This window comes from Artemia sp. Qi Xiang Cuo, chromosome 20, assembly GCF_049724085.1.
Source record: "Artemia sp. Qi Xiang Cuo chromosome 20, ASM4972408v1, whole genome shotgun sequence".
Lineage (NCBI taxonomy): Eukaryota > Metazoa > Arthropoda > Branchiopoda > Anostraca > Artemiidae > Artemia > Artemia sp. Qi Xiang Cuo.
This window is the reverse complement of record NC_142813.1, coordinates 50,143,068-50,156,469: the sequence shown is the minus strand read 5'-3', so window position 1 is coordinate 50,156,469 and position 13,402 is coordinate 50,143,068. Positions and strand designations below refer to the sequence as shown.

Below are 13,402 nucleotides of genomic sequence, written 5' to 3'. Positions count from 1 at the left end.
GATATGGTTTTCCAGTCTTTGTCCGCCTTTAAGCTAATGGATAAGAATCTTTCATTGTCATATATCCATCATTCTAGCAGCCATACTAATATAGATCACATTCTTTGTCCTCCAAATCGGTCGGTTTCGATTGTTTCTGTTCACGAAACCGAAAGTAATATAGACCACCTACCAATTTCCATTTCGTTTGATGTCTCTTTGTCACCAGATATTTCACGCGTGAATCATAGTTGGTTTACCAGGTGAAATTGAAATAAGGCTAATTGGTCGCTCTACATTTCTACTCTTACAGCTCTTTTGTCTACTATAAAAGTTCCTTTTCAGCTATTTCAGGGTGGATCTAAATTTGTAAATGATAAGAATTTTTTGAACAAATATTATTTTGATATTATATCATGTATGAAGGAAACGAAAGAGTGACCATTCCCGAGGAACATGTAAAATTTAATACGCGAAAGCCTGAATGGTCGTGGGACCCAGGTCTAAAAACAGTGAAAAATAAAGCCAAATTTTGGCGGCGTACATGGGTTTCTCGCGGACGGCCACTTCACGGCGTAGTATTTGAGCTTAATAGAAAACTAAGCTACAGTATAAAAAGTATTTACGGTCTGCAAAATCCAAAATTTGTAAGCTCCCGACAAGTAATTTAGATTGGAAAAAGGTAGTAAATTCAGATAAAATTGAATGATTCTTTTTCAACGAGTACCCCAATTAGCCCTGCTGCTTGGTGCAAATATTATTATCAGATTTTTAACACCGTAAACCATTTCGTTCATGCTACTGTTATGAAGCTTCTTAATTCTGCGCTTCCTACCTCACTCCGCCAGAACCAGATCCTCCCAGTTCATTCATCTCCGGTGGCACCAGCTATAAAGAATCTCGAGTCCAGTTCTACTGATTGTGATGTCATAAGTGCCAAACACCTAAAGGTTGATTACCCAGCTCTTGCCCAACATCTACAAATTCTTTTCCAAATGTGTTTATCTACCTCGGTAGTGCCTGAAAGTTTTTTGTGCGGAACAGTTACATCAATTTCAGAAAAAGGAAAAATTCCGATTGAGTGTGCATCTTACAGGCCAATAACGGTTTCCTGCAGTATTAGTAAGACTTTCGAGTATCTTTTCCTCCCTTCGGTTAACTCTGCCACATATTTCGGTGAAGACCAGATCGGGTTTTCAGCTGGGATAAGTTGCCAGCAAGCACATCGAGTTTTGGCGAATGTTCTTACTGAGGCGACTAAAAATGGATTCGAGTTATATTTATGCGCCTTGGATCCCACCTATGCCTTTGACACCGTTACCCATTCCCAAGCTATTTTTTCCCTTTTTAGTCACGGTATTAACATTTCGGTAATTTTTCTTCTTTGTTATTGGTATTCAAATTCTTTTTTGCAGATTAAAACGGACATGCCGTTCTTTCTCCTTCTATTTCTAAATTTTCTATATCATCTGTTCTTTCTTCTATCCCATCCACTTGCATTCTTAATTCCGTTAACATCTCTTATCTTACTTATACAGATTATATCCTTTTGATGAGCAGGACTAAAAAGGGCTTTCCCAGTCTGTTTCAACAATACCATCTAAACTTCATACCATTGGACTTTCTCTTAATCTTTCAAAGTGTGAATATCTCTCATTTAATAGTAATAATACGACCCCTCTAGTTTGAGGATTTTTTTCTGTCCCGTCGGTTCCTTCTATCCAGTGGCTGGGAATTAACGTTAGTAGAACACTAAAATATTTCCGAATGCTCGTCGTCGCTGATTACAAGAAGAAAATCTCTAAAACTCTCGAAAATATCTCTAGAACGATTTCACGGGGAGATCTACATTCCTTGTTTTTATTCAGAAAATATCTTTAGACTGATTTCAAGGGGAGGTTCAAGGAGGGGTATTCTGTGGACAAATTTAACAATGCGGATATTTCAGAGCCAAATAGCAAACTTATCAAAATAAAATTAAAAAAAACTCCTTAAGAACTCACATCTCCTTTTCAATAGCATTCTTTACCGCCTCCTTGACTCTTGAAGCCTTATCACATTTGTTACAGAAAACGAGAATTCGAGGACAGGTTCTCGCGATTTGATCATCAGTTAGAATATCATATATGTACCTGAAAGAAAATAAAACCAACTTTAGAAGATTGCATACCTTAAAGAATCATCCTATCACTTCCATAATAAGCTTTTTTTTGTTTGCGTGTGCCAAACTATTTAAAATTGATTGAGCGGTCTTGCCATACTTTGTAGATCTTGGATAAGAGATCAGAATAAACGACACAAAGCCAAAAGCCGACCGTCACTTTTCTGGAAATCTTAGAAAAATCATTTAACTCTTCGTGATTTTTGCCAGAGTGTATTCAATTTTTATTAAACTAACTTCATCAGAAAGTGTGTGAATTTATTTTTCGATTTAATGGAGCAAATTTTTCGTTTTAAAGTGGAGGAAAGGGCAGTGCCTAAAAATGTTCTAGCATATTTTCTAAGAAAAATAGGAAAAAAAATCAGCTCAAACACAATATCATTTGAGCAAGTTGGCCACTTTTGGAGTTCTCAATGGTGTCACCGGCTTTGATTGACAAGCTCGTCAACAAAAAGGGACATAAAATTTCGTTTTTCAGTCAGATTTCTCAATCAGAATACGAATTCTCGACAACCCTTGATGCTGGCCAGTACCCTGGGGGAATTCGCTAATGGGCTATTTTTCTTTGTGATGGTCAGACGAAACTGTAGCTCACGAATAATTTTTATGTATTGTGTCGCCTTAAAAAAATTAGTAATAATAGAAAAAAACATATGAAAAATTAACAAATAGGAAAAGTACTCTGAAACTCAATTTTTGTCAATACATACAGTAAAGAAAAGAGGAAAGGAAAAATAGAAGGATAAGAAGGGTAAATACCCGGTAGAAATGACATTAAAATCTGAATATAAATACAAGGCAAATCTAGAAACTTTATTTTAAAAACGGATTCAGAACACAAGCATAGAAATGACATTGTAAATTGGGTACTTAAAAAAGACAAAGACTAGAATAAACGAATGAAAACTACTACTACTACTACTACTAAAAACAACTCACCGCAGTAACAAGCCACCCGAGTCCAACACAGGTACGCACGCTCCTCCTCCATCCGAATCTGATCAAAGCCTCCCTTTTTACACCCTCCCACGAAGTTCCCATTTCCTTTAAATCTTTCTTTATGACGTCTTCCCACCCCAGACGAGGACGACCAGCTTTCCGTTTAGACTAGACGGCTGGCCAAAAAGAACAGTCTTCGGCAATCTGTCATCCTTCATCCGCACAACGTGCCCTAGTCATCTCAACCTTTCTTTCATTATAGCCCTAGAGGGCGGGATTGAACCACATTTTTCGTACAGCCTATTGTTTGAAATACGGTCAGTCAGCCGGGTACCCAGAACAATCCTTAAGAAATTTCTCTGGAAAAAATCTAGCAAATCTTCATCCGCTTTTCGAAGCGCCCGTTCTTCAGAGTCATATTTGACTACTGTCATCACTGTAGCTTCTAATATTCTAATCTTGGTTTGCAGACTTATCTTCCTATTCTTCCAAACTTTTTTTTAATTGCGAAAAAACACCTTGAGCCTTGGCTATTCTACTTTTAACATATTCACTGCATCCACCATCATTACTAATAATTCTACAAACGTAATTCATGCTTCCCACTTGATCAATCTTTTCATTACCCAACGTCATCTTTTCATCTTCACTTATTCCTAGCCTTAGTGACTTAGTCTTCTTATCATTAATTTTCAAACCTATACTAGCACCCTGAACTCGCAAAACCTCTAAAAGTTCATTCATTTTGCTCACACTTTCCTCTAGGATGCTTAAATCATCAGCATAATCTAAGTTCAGGACACGTTTTCCTCCCCATTTGTTTCCATGGTCTCCCATTGCCTTTCCTGTGCTCCTTAATACAAAGTCCATCAAAATAATCCATATAAAGCGCTAATACAAAACCAGCTGCTAACCTCATTTCCTACCTTAATTACAGCAGTATTATTCTCGCACATAGCACTAATCAATTTAATGTATTTGTCTAGTATACCACACAAGGATAAAACCTTTGCTAAAGCTCTCCTATCAACAGAATCGAACGCTTGCTCATAATCTGTAAAACTAAGGAACAAAGATGTTTGAAATCTCAGGCACTTCTCAATTATTAACCTAAGAGTGAAAATTTGGTCGACACATCCTCTATCTTTTCTAAAACTGCACTGTTCTTCTCTTAAAACTTTGTCTACGGCATCTCTTAGTCTTAAAAGTATCATATTACTAATTAATTTGCTACCTACAAGAGTAATGCCTCGATAATTAACACACTCACTTTTATCACCTTTCTTATGAAGTGGCTGAATTAATGTTTTCCTAAAACCATTTGGTACTTCCCCTTTTTCAAAAATCATCTTCATAATCTTCAGTAACTTATTTCTAACCTCAGAGCCACCATATTTAAGAAACTCATTTACTAGCCTATCAGCACTTGGAGCCTTATTATTTTTTAATCCTTTTAGTACTGTCATTAATTCTTCCTTGCAAAACAAATCTTCCTTCACATCCAAGGTATCACAAACTTTTTCATTTCCCTCTGTATCTTTTGCTGCAACTCTGTCTCGGATAAGCACATTCTCAAAATATTCTGCCCATCTCTCTTTCATTCTTTCCTTATCACTAATTGTGGTCCCATTCCTATCTTTAACTTGGCCAAGTCCGGATTGACTACTCCCTCTCAATTTATTGACATGCCAGTACAATGCTTTACTATTATGCCGTCTAGCCGTATCATCCAGATCCTCGGCAATTTTATCCATGGCCTTCACTTCACACCTCCTTAATTCTTATTTCAATGCTTTCACCACTTTCTTTAGATTCCTTTTGTTTTCATATGATCTATCACTCTGATAATTCTTGTACAAGTCCTTTCTCCTTTCTATTAAACATAAAACTTCTTCACTAATATTCTTAGCTGCAGTTCTAGCTTTCTTCCCTACAACAACTTCAGCAACATCACAAATAATTTTTCTAAAATTATTCCAACCATCTTCCACATTATTAAATTTTAAACTCTCAAGTCTAGTATTCAACTGTTCCTGGAAAGTTTCTCTCAATTTCTCATCCTAGAGTCTACCAACATCATCACTTCCCGGGAGGTAGTTACCCTTCCGAAATTTGAGCTTTAGATTAACCCTTGATACTACCAGATGTTGATCTTTACTTTTAACATCAATAACAGCAGTCCTATATACCCTAGTATCCTGTATTGATCCTGCCAGTCTACGGTTTACTATAACATAATCAATAAGTTTTGGTGTCTTACCATCACGTGAATACCATGTTAACATATCAGCCATTTTATGACCAAAGACTGTGTTGGTTATAGCTAGATTGTTATACCTACAAAATTGCAAAAGTCTTTATCCATTACTGTTTTCTTTTCCTACACCAAATTTACCTAGGCTAGGATACAATCTATCCCTATTTCTACCATTCTGGGCGTTATAATCTCCTATTAAAAACATCATATTTCTGCCTGGGACCCTGTCTATTTGCTCCTGTAACTGTAAATAACATTCATCTGAGTCACTAGCATCTCCGTCAGTTGGTTCAACAGGGGCATATACTACTATGACATAAACCCTGCACTTTTTAGTCATAGAATGAACAACTAGCATTCCATTATTAATACCTTCCCAGCCTAAACAAGACTCAGCAGCTTCCTTACTCATCATGAGCCCTACTCCCTGTCTATGTACCCCATCCTTCCTGCCTGAGTAAACAAATTCTATATCACCCAATTTCAGGCTTCCTACCCCTGGGATATGAGTTTAAAACGAAAAATTAGAAAAGCATTGCACAAACAAACATTTTTATTGAACTTCCTCGCTGAGCATAAAATTTCTATTATTATATATTGTAATATAATAACAAATTATACAATATTATTACTTCTTCAACACAAAAACCGCCTAGATTTTCTTTATCAGTAAAAGTTCTTTACAATCAGAAGCAAAAGTACATATTTCTGATATTTCCTTTTTGCCTTTGTGACGGTCAGTCAACGCTGAAGCTTCCAAAATTACTTTTAAGGTACTGCATCGCTTTAAATCCAATAAACTTTAAAACCGTCGCTTTAAAACCAAATACAAATAGTAACAATTAACACATATGGTAGCCTAGTGTAGGCGAACTTGCCGCGAACGACAAAGTAATATACATACCTGCTTATTGTAAAAATACACTTCATATTTAATATAAATTTTGTTTCAAGCCTAATTTGAAGTGTCTTTCAAGTTCGATTTGATTTAAAGTCCGATTTGATGAAAACCAAACCTAGCAATAAACACGGAAGATCTGCGCAAACCCCTTCTTCATTCTATTTCAACCCTTCATTCTTCATTCTATTCTTGTCTCAATTATTTTGTATTTCCTTTTGAGCCTGATTTTATCTTTCTTTTGATTTAATTTATATACTATTGAATAATAAGAATACCAGCGACCGTAAAAGATCTGCACAAGCTCCTGCTACAATCTCATCAGCTCTTTTTATATTTTCTTCCGAGGCTGATCTTACCTTTCAAGTCTTACTTCTAAGACCTTGAAGCTTAGCTTACCTAGTCAGGATTTATAAGATAACCCTTACCTACTTCTTACCAGCGCGTAAGCCAAACCTAACCTAGGCAATACATGGATGGCAACTCTGTTCATTAGGGCACTGAAATTCTTATTAAAAGAAAAAAAGTCAGGTGTGTACCTACAAATCAGATACTTCAAGGCATTTCGGTTTTATCCAAATTATCGGGTTTGCCCCGCCGAACAACTCGCAATAAATAAATAAAATATGAATATATTTCTTACTCTTACACAAACCGCATCTAATATAGGTGAAACACGGGTAGTGTTCTGTTTATTGGAAGGTACCATATGCATATAGGACGAGGGGACTGAGCTTTGTTTGGTGAAAAGAAAGACAATTTTTTGATTTCTTTCGAAAAAAAACAATTTTTTTTTCGTAGAAAATAAAACCATTAGAGTATTAGAAGTCAAAGTATTTGTGACGCCATTCAGGTGAAAAATGTTTCCTCAAAATTAATCAAGGCCCTAAACGAATTTTCCCAAAGTTATGACCTATCTAGATCGATTTTTCACACAGGAAAACGAATTGATTCTCCTATTAATAATAGTAACCGTCAAAGGTCGGTCCCCTGGAGTACAAATTATTATGTTAATTTTCTGCCACTATGTGTAGCATTTAATGCGAAGCAATTAAGAATCCGAAACTCACTTCACAGTTATTAAAAGGAAATGTCTTTCTCTAAAAACTCAGAATCAACTGATTTGCCAAAAACTAATTTCATTTTGAAACTCCTCCCACTTATGCTAAAGGCGTTCAACCTCAAAGGGGTCTCTAATTTCAGTCAGCGGGCGATTCATTAAAAGTTTTAAGGCAGCAAAGGAGGGGGGTGAGTTTACTCAAAGTTGTGACTTATCTAGATGTTTTTCCATACCAGAAATTAGTAGTATGCGAATTTTCAGAGAATAATAAAGTCCTTTTTTCGAGAAAAATTTTAACAATAGGCAACATATATACAATTATTGCTTGTTTTACATATTAAGAATTCGAAGTAGTGATTTAAGCTTCTTTATAAGCTTTTCTATGTAACAATTTAAGATAACAATTGCTATCTTAAACTTTATGTTATCTATAATTGTTATCTTAAAAACTGTTTTTAATATAACAACTGTAACTGTTTATATCTTCAAAATCATGCACATTTTCGATGCTATGATATTACTTTTTCGTTAGAAAACTTTTAAAATGGCGCTGCTAATTAAAAAAAAATTGTCACCCAAATGCTTAATAACGTTGGTGTTGAATAGCATGGTATGCAATCTATGTCATCCATGGTATGCCATCTGTTTTATTATCAAATGAAAGTCCTTTTCTCTCCTGTACATAAACTGTTTCCTCCTATACTTTAAAAGCACTGGTTTTTGTTTTTTAATTTTTTTTCTAATTCTTTTTTTTCTAATCTTATTTTTTTTTTTTTTTTTTTTAATAACTCGGCTTTGCATTGATTGATAAAAAAAAAAGCTTTTATGACTGAAAGCAAGGAGCAAAATTAAAACTTAAAAGAAACACGAGATTACTCCGTTTACGAGGGGAGCAACCCTTACTCTTTGTGTTAGTTTTAAAAAAGTTTTTTAAAAGCACTTCTCGCTCAAATTCAACAGGTATTGTATTTAAGCAGTCTTCCTTAAAGGATTGTCACAAAAAGTCAAACTTCAGCGTAGAGAGCGAGGTTAGGGAGAGGTATGCAGAATAATATGCAGAATAATATGCAGAAAATATCCAGAATAATTTCTCTTCCTTTTAAGTTTTATGTTGCTTCTAAATTTCACTCGAAGAAACTTATTATCCTTGTTTAATTTCTGACTGTTTTCTAAATTTTTCAAGAAAAATACTATTTACCATGGGCTGTGTGGGGTCTTGTCATCCCCAAAGCCATAGTTATTGGACATTTCAACTATTCTAAATTAAATTACTATCACAAAATTTTGATCAGAAGTCCTTAGAAGATAACAGGGCGTGGGAGGGGGGACTTCTTGCCCACCAATGTTTTGGTCACTTATAAAAGGAGATAGAACTTTTAATTTCTGTTCGAATGAGCCCTCTCCTGACCTCCTAGGATCATTGGGTTCGATACAATCACCCCTGGGGAAAATAAAAAAACAATTAAACATGCATCCGTGATCTTTCGTCTGGCAAAAAAAAAAAAATACAAATTCCACATTTTTATAGACATAAGCTTGGCACCTCTACAATAGGGTTCTCAGATATGCTGAATCTGACGGCGTGATTTTCATTAAAATTGCTCAATTTTGGGGGGTATTTCCCCCTTTTTGAAAAGCAAGCAAATTTTCTCAGTCTTGTAGCTTTTGACGGGTAAAATTAAACTTACTGAACTTTATAAGTTTGAAATTGGCATAAAAAAAAAAAAATTATGTATCAAAAATTTAATTTTTTGATGAACTATCAAAATTCAATTTTTTAGAGTTGCGGTTATATTTGGATCGAGTCACTCCTTACTTGCAGTACGTTACCACAAACTGTTTGATAAGTTCACGATGTTTGAGCGTGATGTCAAAGACTAGCCAATTGGTTAAAATTGGCCCACTCAATGCACCTTTCCCTTGATTGGTCGGCGCTCCCCTGGCTCGCAAAAGAGGCAAGTTTACTTGTCTTGTGGTAATAAGTTTGCAGTTAGTTTACGACAAGTTAATAATGAATTCTTAAACAGTTCGAGACTTTGGTCTGTATGACAATCTTGTAAATAAAAGTGAGTCATTTTCTTACCCGCTTTTAGTTATTCCCTAACCCGTTGAGGTTGAGGATGAATATTTTAGGCGAGTTCTTAGTATATAAAGAAGTGCGGTACCTACATTTACCAATCATGGTGACACAAGACACAGATAGAAAATTCCTCCTTGGACACATAACCACATTCTAACTAATAAATATAATATACCTGACATAACGTTAAAGTTGGAAAAGCTAAACAGAGAGTCTTGTTACATTTTTTCTATAGTTTATATTTTTCGTTTTTTGTATGTTTTGTAGTTTTTGCGTGTATTTAATTTCTCTTTGCTCCACATTCTAATACTTATTGTACAGTGTTTTTATGGGTAATAAATAAATTATTATTATAGTGACATCATACTTTTCAATAGTCAGTATTTTTGATTTGTCAAACGTTAAAATGATATGATAATGGATGCAAACCAAACCTTAGACCTTAGTTCCTCCGGTGCCTCCGGAGGCATAGAGGGCGTTGGTGAGTAGTCTCCAATCTTCCTTCATGTGAACCGCTGCATATGTTTTCCCACTCTGGGATGAGACTTGTCTGGAGGGCTCTTCTGTCAAGTTCATATGTCCTACGGAACGTGTTCTTTGGTCTTCCTCGGCGACGGGTGCCTTCCGGTCGCCAGTGGAGGAGCATTTTTGAAGTCTGTGATTTGGAATGCAGAGGATGTGTCCAAGGTATCGCCATCTACGTTGTCGTACAACAGTTACAATATCTGGATGGCCTGTGCGGGTACGGATCTCGTCATTGCTGACACTGTATCTTCAACTGATTCTAAGGATTCGAATCACGTGAGCCGCTGCATATGTCTTCCCACTCTGAGATGAGACTCGTCTGGAGGGCTCTTCTGTCACGTTCAGATGTCCTATGGAGCGTCTTCTTTGGTCTTCCTCGGCGACGGGTGCCTTCCGGTTGCCAGTGAAGGAGCATTTTTGGAAGTTTGTGATCTGGCATGCGGAAGATGTGTCCAAGGTATCGCCGTCATGTTGTCCTGCAACGGTTGCGATATCTGGATTGCCTGTGCGGGTACGGATCTCTTCATTGCTGACACGGTCTCTCCAGCTGATTCTAAGGATTAGGCGAAAACAGTTATTCCTGAAGGCGGTAAGGCATTTCTCCTGTTCCGCAGTTAGCTTAAGGCATTCCATAGCGTAACTCAGGACAGACAGTACATTGCTCTGGAACAACCTGAGTTTCAACTTCAGCGAGTATACGGTGGATTTCCAGACTGGTAGAAGTCTCTGAAATGATGCGTTGGCCGAAGCTACACTGGTACGCAATTCTTTTTCAGAGTCACCACTGGAAGTGACTGTACTCCCAAAGCACTTGAAATCTGTCACCTGTTCGATGTCCTCTCCTCTTAGTTGGATTCTCATGGGTAAACTATCTATTGCATAGCTTTTGTCTTTGGGGCGTTGATGTGTAGTCCAAATCGTTCAAGGTTGTGCAGGAATTCGTTAAGCTTTGGCTTGTCGGCTTCTATGCGCCCAACGTTGTCGATAAAGTCGACATCCTGAAGAAATTTCCCTGCAATCTGGATTCCATGCCCATTTATCTTTCTAATGATGTAGTCAACAACTAGGACGAAGAGGAGAAGTGACAGGACACAGCCTTGCTTGACGCCAGTCATCACCTTGAAATAGCGTCCGATGATTTAACACAGCACTCCATCTCTTCATACATGGCGACTATAAGACGGATTTGGTTCTCGGGAATGCCGTAAAACCGCAATATTCTCCACAGGGATTAACGATCAACTGAATCAAACGCCTTTTCAAAGTCCACGAAAAGTATATGCAAGCACTGTCTCCATTCGTTAGATTCCTCCAGTATGGTGCGTAGAGTTAAAATAAGATCGGCACAAGATCGTTTTGGTCGAAATCCACGCTGTTCTTCACGTAAGTGAGGATCAAGTGCCCTAAACAGCAGTTTATTGTGAATCGACCCAAAACACCTTCAACAGGGCTTTACGCACAATGATTTTGAAACTTGTTTTCACTATTTTAAATACGGCAAGTTCTTTTGAAATTAAATTGATCAATCAAATAGTTAAATAGTTATAAACTACAAATTAAATAGGCATCTTCTTTTTTGTCTTTTTGTACTCCTTTGTTTTTCTTCTTTTCATGGGTAAAAGTGTCACACACCACACTCTGATCATTTGCCTTGCCTTGCTTCCTATATTTTTTCTTGAGTTTTTTCAATATAAAACACGAGTCATCAAAACAAAAGCATATTTTACCCCCCCTCTAAGAGTGTTCTGAACTCTAAGAGTGTTCAAAGATAGATGCAATTTAAGCCCACTTGATAACAGCAACCACAAATAGGTATGATCAAGGGGACCATTGGATTGGTAATCAGAAGTTCTAGTGCCCTTTGTGAGATTCAGAGTGACCGGAGGGTGGATACCCTCCCCCCCAACTAAATCTGATTTTCTATGTTTTTCTTTTGATTGTTTAAAAATTACGAAGTTTTTAAGAGTAGTACCATATTTTCGTCAGTGTTGCCACGTTGATTCATGAAAATAAATAAGCAAAACTAATTAGTTGAATTTGACAACGCTGTTTGCCCTAAAAAATTCAAATGTTAAAAATCTTTTCATTCCCAAAGAAATTATACATTCAAAGGAAAAGTTTTATTTATACTTTAATAGCAAACTATTTTTTTCGGTTTAAGCTTGATTTTCATATTCAATCTCAGCATTACTTGCTTGAAGACCTATTTATTCATTTATATTATTACTTGTTGTATGTTTTTTGCTATGATTGCTTATTTAATTTCTGTTCGTTTTGGGTTTCATTAATTCTTTAATAGTAATTTCTGGTCGTTTTGAGTTTGAATTTTAAAAGGTATTTTTATCTCCTGAGCTTAAGTTTATAATGTGCCTTTCCTTTTCTTTGAAAAACTTATTTTTCGGAAAGTTTTTTTAATTAATTCAAAGGAAAACTGCGCCTTTTAAGCTGCTTAGTGTACGTGTTTTTAGTTATTTTTTTGGCTGTTTTTTTTACTCGTTTTCTTTTGTTAATTTTGGTGCCCGCTTCTACCAACAACTGCCATACTGCTTATGGAAGTCCTTTTCACCAAAAATCAAATTCTCCACTTTTCTTACTTTTTTTAAGATAAATATATGTATGGTTGTGAAAGTTTCCATTGAATCCATCAGATTTCTTTTTCATTATCTTTGGTACTTCAATTACACTATGAGATAGAACTTTTCTCAAATTTGGAGTGTATATTTCAAGAATTATAGCGCACAAAAAATATAGCCTCTTGGGAATTAAACCTCAGCATTGTGAGCAGGTGATTAAAAGGTGCGGTAGCTTAAATCACGTATAGCATAATTTCTGTTCGTTTTAAGTTACCTTCTTTTGAAATATTTTTTTTTAATAAAAAGGAAATACAGTTTACTAGCTGCGGGCAAAAATTACATTTGTAAAAAAAAAAAAAAAAAAAAAAAAAAAAACATATTTGCGTGCCAACCATTGGCCCGCGTCACGCAGGTAACGATTCTTGATTGTGGCAAATTCATCTAAAAACGTGAAGGAGAAAGGATAATAAGAAGCGAAACTCACTCTGTGATATCCTTCAGATTCCTAGTATATGTTGTTGAGTCGACTACAAAAACAATTGCTTTTGCTGCCCGTTTATGGGCATCAAAAAATTCTTGACGGAATCTGATATGACCAGGAATATCAACAACAGTAAGACGTTCCTAGAAAAAAAATAATTACAATTACACTCAACATTAAAAATTAATTTAAAAATCTCAAAATTAATTACAGTAATCCTTTCACGGTGTAGAACGCAGGTTTAGATTGCCCAAACTCAAAATGACCAACCCAACTTGAATTCTCTTGATAGTCGCAGACATAAGTTGACATACCGATTTGTGCTAGAATGTTTGAAACCTCATCATGTTCAACCTTGACAGCCATACTGTAGGACCGAAACCAGACTTCGCCAATTTAATAATTTACTTAGCTTCCAATACTAACAGATATAATAAATTAATTGTTCC

General features: G+C 36.0%; 1 protein-coding gene across 1 annotated transcript in view; it reads right to left on the bottom strand.

Annotated features, from left to right (window-relative positions):
• LOC148940320 (signal recognition particle receptor subunit beta-like) overlaps nt 1-13,402 on the bottom strand; it is a 32,633-nt gene that overhangs the window by 3,429 nt on the left and 15,802 nt on the right. Inside the window, exons 4-5 of the mRNA XM_089106388.1 lie at nt 12,957-13,096; nt 1,983-2,111 (exon numbers count right to left, since the gene is read on the bottom strand). Coding sequence (XP_088962514.1) covers nt 1,983-2,111; nt 12,957-13,096 — 269 coding nt within the window. The remainder of the gene's footprint in view (nt 1-1,982; nt 2,112-12,956; nt 13,097-13,402) is intronic.